Here is a 9,094-nt window from a genome sequence, read left to right as displayed (position 1 = left end):
CAGTCACCTGATTTCCTCTTTAACCTTTGTCTACTCATGTCCTTCAAAAAGTTTACAATTTCTAAGCCAGTTTTTTTTGTTCTGTGCAGCTGCGCTGCTTTTATCATGTATTACGCATTTAACCTCTTTGTTTTCGACTCTGCTATCAGCAAACCGTATGGTGGTGATATCCTGGGTATGCCAAACCTGGTTCATAGCACAGCCTCTAGGCTAAGTTCAGACTACAGTCTGAGTGAACCATCAAACACAAAGCCGTAAATGGATGTATCAGATAGTAATCAGTTTATTTCCAACTAATACACACACAAAAAAATCACCTTGCAAAACATATTAATGACATCAAGACAAGATGGCAAAAACAATCATAAATACAAACCTGATCCAGATCTCAATATGAACACATGAAGAAAGAAAAAGCAGCTAAAAGGCTCCAGTGTGTTTGTGTGGGCATTTCTGAGAATACAGCAGGAATGTAAAAACAGAAGAGAAACTGAAGAGCTTTGACAAACTAACAGAAAATATCTGGGATTCACCTTTGGCTCACAGCTCTGGCATCTAGGCTAGGAGAGCAGGACAAATCTGATTCCGTTTCTGAGTCCTCTAAGCTAAAGGCTTTAGCTTGTTACTGAGTAGACGAATAGTAAATAAAACTATAAACATGGACGTGTTCGGCTTGCATCATCAGTAACATCCCCGCGCGCTGATACTGCACCTCTGTCGTCTTCTTGACATCCAAATGTTTGAGTTGGTCTCCCAGTTTGTATGAAAACCTGAATCTCTCTACAGCAGTGCTTCTCATAGCGCAACAACAACAAAGATCACCAATAAAAAATAATGTGGTGGCCACCACCTCAGCCTCCTCCTCATAGCCTCCTATGGTATAAAGTTTTAAATCACAGGTGATTTTCAGAAAAGCCGACCAAGCCTTGTTCTCAAGTTATTGTATTTGCAAACAACAGCTCATCAGCCTTTTATGGGTGAGGGTTAAAAAGGATAGGAGATGAATTAAAAAAGGTCAGCGAGCAGCATCAGAAAACACTTTTTTCCTAAAATAAAGTTGTTTTTCATGGTCATTCATCGTTTGAGAATCACAACTTTAAAGTCTCTCTCTGCATAGACTTTGTTTGTTACATGCAAAGTCTGTGTAAAGATGCAGATTGGCAGAAGTAAGATTGGACAAAGCGAAAATGTGAATGCGTATCCACAAAACTTCTGTGAAAAATTCACTTCACACCATGTTGAAAAAGCTAATCAGATGATCATCATCAGTGACATCACTTTCCTGATGTCACAGACAATAAGAAATGGAGGACAAGCATTTGTATTCGCAATTTACAGATAGGTGGAGCGGCAAGAATCGACTTCACTCGGAGTTTGGAGAAGAAACGTCCAGGATGTAGCGTGTTTCATAAACGTAAGAACCACTCCTGTCTCTAATAAATAAAAACTGACGTTTAGGCCTGAAACTATGTAGAAACAAATGACCTAAAACTGGGAGGATGCTAGATGTTAGGAACAATGTCAGTGAGATGGAATCCTGAGAAGTCAGGTATTACATACTACCTTATGAGGTATGACCAAAAAGGCCTGAGAACGAGTCTATAAAATAAAAACAACCCAACCATGTTTAATATGAAACAATCTCTTGGTCAATGTCATCATCTCAGACACATCCAGGTAGTGTTTAGCAGAGCAGCTATTTTTAGATGTCTTGCTGGAAGCCCTGTTCTGACCCCTTTTTCCACATTAACAGACCACCAGATTTGCACTTTTCAGCTTCCCACAAATTAAAAACAGTTCAGGCTTATGTCGACACAGTGAAGGAGACAGAGGAAGCTTAGTACAACAGGACCTAGCAGGGCTTTCATGAAGCAATCTAAAAATAGCTGCTGCCTTGAAAATGGTCTAGAAGTGTCCAAGAAGATGACCTTACATGTAAATCAGTGACGGCTTTTTATTTTTAGGGGCTCATTCCTGGAACTTTTTGGTTACCCCACACATATATGTGAATGCAGCGCTAGCCCTATGTAGCAGTCGCCCCCTTCAACCTGCAGTTTCTACTGCGAGATTCAATCACTGTAACGGAAAGGTTTATAAAAATAAGTTAAAAACATTTTAAGCCCCTTTGTTTAGCATCTCCAAGCAGCCTACAAATATCATAAATGGTTTGTTATAGACTATAAAGTAGCTGTAAGGAAATTTGAAGTGTCCTTATATTACAGCTCCAGATGTGCAGCAGCAGCAGTCTCACTGCAGCCACTTACAGATATTAGTTATTAAACACATAAATGAACTCATCCGTCCTTCAGGGGCAAAAGTCTGATTTTAGAGTAATTTCCTCTTTAAAACGCCACGGTCACTGCAAACAGAAACGCCACATGTTCCCGCCTCCCACAACTGATTGCTTCATTAAAGTGAACTCTTAGTGTAGTTTGGCATCGCTGGGTGTCTGTCACCACTTGATGAAGACGAGAGCAGCGAGTGCGGCGTAGCCGATGATGAGGAAAAGCACTTTGAGCAGCCGGTCCTGTTTCTCCTCCAGCTCCCGGGTGAGGATCTCAAAGAAGGTAACAAACAGGAAGGTTCCGGCAGCGAGTCCCTGCAGCACCACGGACACTATGCTGCCCGCCAGCGTCTGGGCCGACTCGATGCCCATTCCCACCACCATGCCCAGCGGAATCATCATGCTGACTGTCACACCCAGCTTGGTGGCGTCCTTCATGCCGAGAGATGCCTTAGCTACGCTCACCCCAAGGGCGATGGCTGCCAGTGTCTCATGCACAGCCACGCCCAGAAAGAGACTGCCCAGCTTGGCCCCGTCCTCCTGCAGGCCGAGCGCCAGGCCCTCGAATGCGGAGTGTGCGGACAGAGCGAGGACCAAGCTGACCAGCCGCAGAGGACCCGCCCCCGCCAGCTCGGCCGGGTTGAAGTGTCCGTGGTGGTGGCCGTGGGAGCGGTGACCGCCGTTGCTCGGTGAGCCCCGTGCTGAGGAGATAAAAGGGGTATCATACTCAGAGTCGCTGCCGGCCTCGGAGCCGCCGGCGTTGAAAGTCTCGAGGTCGATGAAGGATGGCTTCTCCTTCCTGAAGGTGAGGACAGCCTGCTCTATAAAGACGGTGAGGAAGAAGCCGAGCATCATCATTGTTTCAGCCAGAGGATAATCGCTGCTGATCTTCAGCTGCTGGAACACATCGACCACCTGAAGGCGCAAAACGAAGACCACAACAATAAGCAGATAAAACTTCATCGTTATCTTAGTATTCTGAAACAGGACATCCTGAGGGAGCAGTTGCTATGAAATACCAACGACAACACAAACCATCAGAGCAAAGTCTTTGCTCTGGTGAGAACATTATGAACTCATCTGGAAAGTTTGGCTTCACTTTTAAGAATGCAAAGTATGTGTGCAAGGTGAGAGGATGTGTGTTTACCTTATCTCTGACAGTAGGAAGCAGAGCATTGAAGCAAGTTGCGAGGAACACGCCCCCTCCAAATGAATTGCACAGAGACAATGGCCTCCTGTATCTCTGTGCTCTATCACAGTCAACGAGCAGGAGACGTACTGGGACCAGCACACCAGCCAGCATAAGGCCGAACAAGCCCAGCAGGCCAAGCAGCTTGGCCACCAGGATCTGCATCCTGATGCTTCAGAGACACTAGAGCGAACGGAGCGGTGAACACAAAGTCATCTCCTGTCTGCTGCTTCTGATGAGCTTTACTGGAGCTGCTGGGACATCTCTGCTGGTTTTAGTGGAGGAGACACAGGCAGATGTTGGTCTAAACACAAGAAATAAACACATGTTGCACTGGTCTGTGCTGGAAAAATGCATCTAAAGATTCTGACCGACAAATATCCCCCATATATATTCACTAGGGGTGCAACGATATTCGTATCGATATTGAACCGTTCGATACAGTGCTTTCGGTTCGGTACGCATATGTATCGAACAATACAATTTAAAAAAAAAAAAAAATTTAATTTTTTTTTTTTTTTTTTTTTTAATGTGTCCCGTTTGGATCTATAGCCATCAGAATTGTTGTCTTGAGGCCAAGAAAGATGCCAAGAGGATTTATTTTACCAAGTGGATCATCATATTGGTCCATTTGATTGACCTTTATTATAATTATGAATTTATTTTATTTTCAGTTGCAAACGGGACAGACATGACTGTGGGATAGGACAGGGGGAAAGAATGAAAGAAAGAGAGGGAGAGAAAGAAAGAAAACCAAAGGGGATAAAAAAAAAGAACAATACAAAATTTGTAATTTATTTTATCAACTTTCCTTCTGACGATGCTGTCTGTGTTGAGCGCTCAGTGAATCTGCATTTGACTACTCCGCCTAGGCTCGAGAGTGCAGCCTAGGCGGAGTAGTCGAACGCAGATTCACTGAGCACTCAACACAGACAGCATGGTCAGAAGGAAGAGCGCAGGGCAAGCTAGCGAGACAGAAGTGGACCTCCCCCACCCTCATTCAGATCTGGCGTTTGGAATTATTTTGGTTTTCATGTGACGTATGACCCTGAAGGTAAGCGAGTCATGGACTAAAGTAAAACAGTATGTTGGATGTGCCATGCAATGCTCAATTACATGGGTGGGAGCTAGTGTGTTAGCGCAGTTAGCTCGTTAACGTGTTGGCCGTCTAGCCCCATGCACGGGGCGATCGGTGGTAGCTCGTTAACGGAGATTTGCCGTGTTGTGGCGTTAAGGTTATTTCAACGAGATTAACCTGAAAGCACTAGTGGGAACACAACGAATATGACTGCACATTTACGCCGACATCATCCTAGTGCAAAGACAAAAACAACAAGCACGCATGCTACAAACTTTAGCCGAGTCATTTAGACAGCTGTTAGCACATGATTCTCCTTATGGGGACCTGATATGTTTAATATGCTGCTGAGAATATAGCCCAGAAGAAGCGGATAGTATAGCTTTTATTTTGGAAAGAGACATTTCTCTGTAATAAACTCTCTTTTCCAAAGATGAGTGATTCCTCAATCAGATACAGGGCTCGCAATATCGCTAGCCCAACGTCCCGGGGCTATCTCTGCCCTGCCTGTCAGGCTATTGTAGGAAGGAAAAATATATGTCAATGCTTTTGCATTCTTTCAGAAATGTAGCTGGGTAATTATGTCATTGGGTGAGCCACTGTCAATATGTGACATATTGAAATCGTGTTTGAATTTGCGCTTGTTTTTTTGCTTTCACTTTGCAATCGCGCGAACTGTGTATAGAGAGCGACAGTACTGATCTGTGAGTGATGATAATTTGTGCACCAATTCCTCTGACATCGTCTTATTAATTGTTAGCTTACTATGCAAACATGACAAGTGAAATCTCCCGCAGCTTAAACATGTGAGAGGTTGATCGCGCAGAGAATCGCTGAGCTTATGTGAGTGTGTGTGTAAAAGCAGCAGGATATATATTTTAGTTCTGCTGAGCCAAATAAGACAGGTCAGGGTGAAGAAGTGACAGCCAAAGAAAAGCTTACCACAAAACGGAGAAGTTATGACAAATCAGACTATAAGGCAAAAAGAAAGTGCAGCTTTATGGTTTCATGGACAAAAGAATTTCTGTGGCTGCAATATGATGAGCTAAATAACCAGGGCTGCACATAAGTGGTCCACAGGTGCGTATTCGCTGTCAAAATAAAAAACACGCACAAGGGTTAGGGTTAAATTTAAAAACTGTACTTTTGAGTTAAAATATATATTTATAATTTTAATAAATGACAAATTAAAAAGACATGAACATTTTTTTGTATCGAAAAAATATCGAACCGTGACACCAAAGTATCGAACCGAACCGAACCGTGAATTTTGTGTATCGTTGCACCCCTAATATTCACATCTTTCTTATACCTTAATTGGGGTGTTCATCTTTCTTTCTTTAGTTCAATGAGTCAGTTTAGTATCAGGACGAATTAAACATGTTACTAACAGCAAACTATTATAAAATAACTTCTCATCTTTAGGTTTGGATTTTCTTTCAATTAAAAAGCAATACAGAAATTTGACATTTTATAGAGGAAGGTCAGAGGTCAAAGCCAGAGCCCCTGAGCAAGATGAAGTTACAGGTTAACCGGCGTTGAATTCAGTAAACGTTCTCATTTCCATCATTATTTTCCATGGCACCTGGTTTCATTCTGACCAGCTTTTAGCCAGAGACTTCCTGTTTCAATCATCAGAGATGAGCTCTGCAGTTGTTCTTTGTACCGCTCCCTTACAAAGAAACCATGAAATAAACAAAATGTCAGCAGGTCCAATCTTGTCATTATTAGTACAACGTTAAATCCACCATTTCAAATCATCTTAAATAAGTTATGCATCATTTATAGAACAATGCTAATTTTTCTGTTTAGTTGTTCAGACAAAGTCAGCCACGTGTTCTAGCGGAGTACATTCATTAGAATGATTAGAATTTAAATAAATGCTCCTGTTCACGTGTATTAATACTACTTTACTATTATATTATTATGACATGAGGTTCAGTTAGATTTGCACAAAAACAGAAAAGTCCTTCAAAGACCTGCTTTTTAATTTCACAGCTTAAATACATTCAGAGCCGTATTTTTCACTTTTATTTGAGTAAATAAACTACCAGTTTAAAAAAATCTGTAAGTATCTGTACTTCTAAATGAGTGAAGAATGTATGTAATTATACCATATATATTATGGGGAACATATAAAAATATAGAGTTTATGCATTACCACCACCTGGAAGTCGATATTTTTGCATATTAATATAATTTTAACTCTTATATCAAATCTTATATTAACTTTCGAACACTTTATGTACACCCCAACTTACACTACCAGTAAACTAATCAGAAGTATAGTAAAGTGAAAATAAAGCTGAAATTTAATTTACTTGAGAGTTTCTTTGTAATGGAGCAACACAAAAAACAGCTGCAGAGGTCATCTCTTATGTACTGAACATGGAACAGGAAGTCTCTGGCTAAAATCTGGTTGGATGAATCCAGGTGCAGATGTATCACAGCTTAATCTGGTTGGTTTGTTAGAGTCTGCATTGTTCTTTTGTGAGACAATGCCAACAGTTAAATGCCTTTTTGGTGCCTTTGGAGTTTATTTCCTGGTTTGTCATTATTTCCTCCTAAAACATCAGGTGTATGATACACCCGTTTTATCCTCACCAGTTAATCTGGATCACCAGCGCTGTGCCAAAAACGTGACTGTCTGTCACAAAAGTATTGCTGACATTTCTATACGTTTTCTATGTTTAATGCTGTATTATTGCTTATTTTGGTAAACAGGCTGACATCAACAGGATTTACAAAGGGGTTATATGTAAAACAAAGAAATAACCTGTTTTGAAAGACTGTAATATTGTGCCTACTTTGTATTCTACATTAATTTTAATTCAGCCCTATTTGGGTTCCTAAAATCCTTCCATAGAACTGCTTTGTTACATTTGTCGCCATTCCTGCTGCACTCTTGGCCACATGTTTTACTTTTTAAATCTCAATCTCAATGAGACTTATCACCTGAGTTGTCGCCTTAACACTAAATAGCAAATATGAAACAGTGGCTTTGCAGGTCACCTAAAGCAACACCTGAGTTTAGACACCACTCGTGCTATTAATACATTAACTATTGTCAAATATCGAATTTACAAACTTAAATATAGCGTTTCGGAAAAACTGTTACTGAGGGAAAAATGATCTGAATGTTAGGTCATTTGTATTGTCATATGTAATTAGAAGGTGGATTTTCATTAGTTTGTGGCAGCCATTAAAACGCGTTGTTGTCGCCTTTGACACAGTTACTACCTTTAGTCAGAACACAAACACCGCGAGCTCTCCCATTGTGGAGATTACCCCATTCACCGGTTTTCTGTCCCACTGGTTTTATCCGTCTTTTATTTGTTATATTAATATATAATATGATGCGGGAGAAAAACATGTCAAACCACCAAGCGGGAATACGTGCTACTTCCGGTGGGTAATTTCATAATAAGACAACTGGGTCCTCCTTTACGTCTGACAGTCGAATCAATTTGTATTTATTATTGTAATTCAGCGTCACAACTTGTAATCACGTCTTTGGTCCCACTTCATCAAGTGTGTAGAACAAAAATGAAAGTTTACACAACGCAAATAACCGCACTGTTTCCGTGCGAATACTGTCTAACAGCGGCTAACTTGACGCTAGCATTAGCTTTCTGTCATTTGTTCATGGGGGGCTAAAGAGGCTAACAAACCGGTGTGGCGCTCAGGTAGGGAAAGCAGTTGTTTTCCTTTGCTGTTCACGCTTAACAGCGGCTTTAGCTCCGAAACAACAAGATAAACCGCAAATATCACTCAAACACCGTGTTTACCTGTTAGAACATCCGCTCTCATCTACTGCAGGTGCACAATAATACTTCCGCGTTTACATCACGCAACGCAACCCCCCGGGCGTGATGACGTAGTCCACAAACAGGGTGACGTGCAGCGTCCTGGCGTGACAAAGGATGGAGACGCACGACCCCTGAAAGGACCAGCCGAAGGAAAATTGTTTTAACGGATTTTTAAGTATGATTTTTTTTTCCTGTCCATACATATTTTTTTAACATATTCCGTTATATGAAAAATATTCAAATTTGATATACGTGTAATTTCTTTAAGGTTTTCAAAACTGCTAAATATTGTGTCGACCATGTTGTTATTGTTTTCGATTGGTGTGAAATTAGGTTAAGAGTAGTTATTGAATAAACTGGACTTCCTCTTTTTTTTTTTCTTTTTATTCCTTTGAGTCATGAGAAATGGCCAAACTATGCCATTCCTACTTCGGGTTTCCTTCTCACTAGAATTTCTCCCCTCATAAATGTGTATGTTTTCCTGTAAATATATATTTCTTTCAATATTTTTTTTAAGTCAACCCATCTTACATTTGACACTTAATTAATTAAATCATCTAGGCCAGTGTTTTACTGGACTCAGTAGACTTCTACTTTTGGAACCAGCGTTTTCTGTTTTTTCTGGCTCTTGATTTGTCTTCTTGTGACTTTTTTTTATTTTAAATTAAATTAAATCAACACTACAACTCGAAGCAGCTATAAGAAGAGACTTCACTGAAGAAGAGGAGCTGCAT

General features: G+C 40.8%; 1 protein-coding gene across 2 annotated transcripts; it reads right to left on the bottom strand.

Moving 5' to 3' along the window:
- Positions 1 to 259: 259 nt before the first annotated feature.
- LOC120733007 (zinc transporter ZIP3-like) lies at positions 260 to 9,042 on the bottom strand. 2 transcript variants are annotated; one of them, XM_040030985.1, is made up of 3 exons: positions 8,340 to 9,042; positions 3,432 to 3,777; positions 260 to 3,199 (listed from the first exon to the last, which is right to left on the bottom strand). In XM_040030985.1, exons 2-3 carry the CDS (start codon positions 3,636 to 3,638, stop codon positions 2,453 to 2,455), a joined length of 954 nt encoding a protein of 317 aa, XP_039886919.1. In that variant the 5' UTR covers positions 3,639 to 3,777; positions 8,340 to 9,042; the 3' UTR covers positions 260 to 2,452. The 2 variants fall into 2 exon arrangements, with proteins under 2 accessions (XP_039886919.1, XP_039886929.1); XM_040030995.1 differs by lacking the exon at positions 8,340 to 9,042 and having other exon boundaries at positions 3,432 to 3,865.
- Positions 9,043 to 9,094: the final 52 nt, after the last annotated feature.

The sequence above is a fragment of the Simochromis diagramma genome, unplaced genomic scaffold (assembly GCF_900408965.1).
Source record: "Simochromis diagramma unplaced genomic scaffold, fSimDia1.1 OVJJ01000334.1, whole genome shotgun sequence".
NCBI lineage: Eukaryota > Metazoa > Chordata > Actinopteri > Cichliformes > Cichlidae > Simochromis > Simochromis diagramma.
The sequence above is the reverse complement of the archived record's forward strand: the minus strand, read 5'-3'. Positions and strand labels throughout refer to the sequence as shown.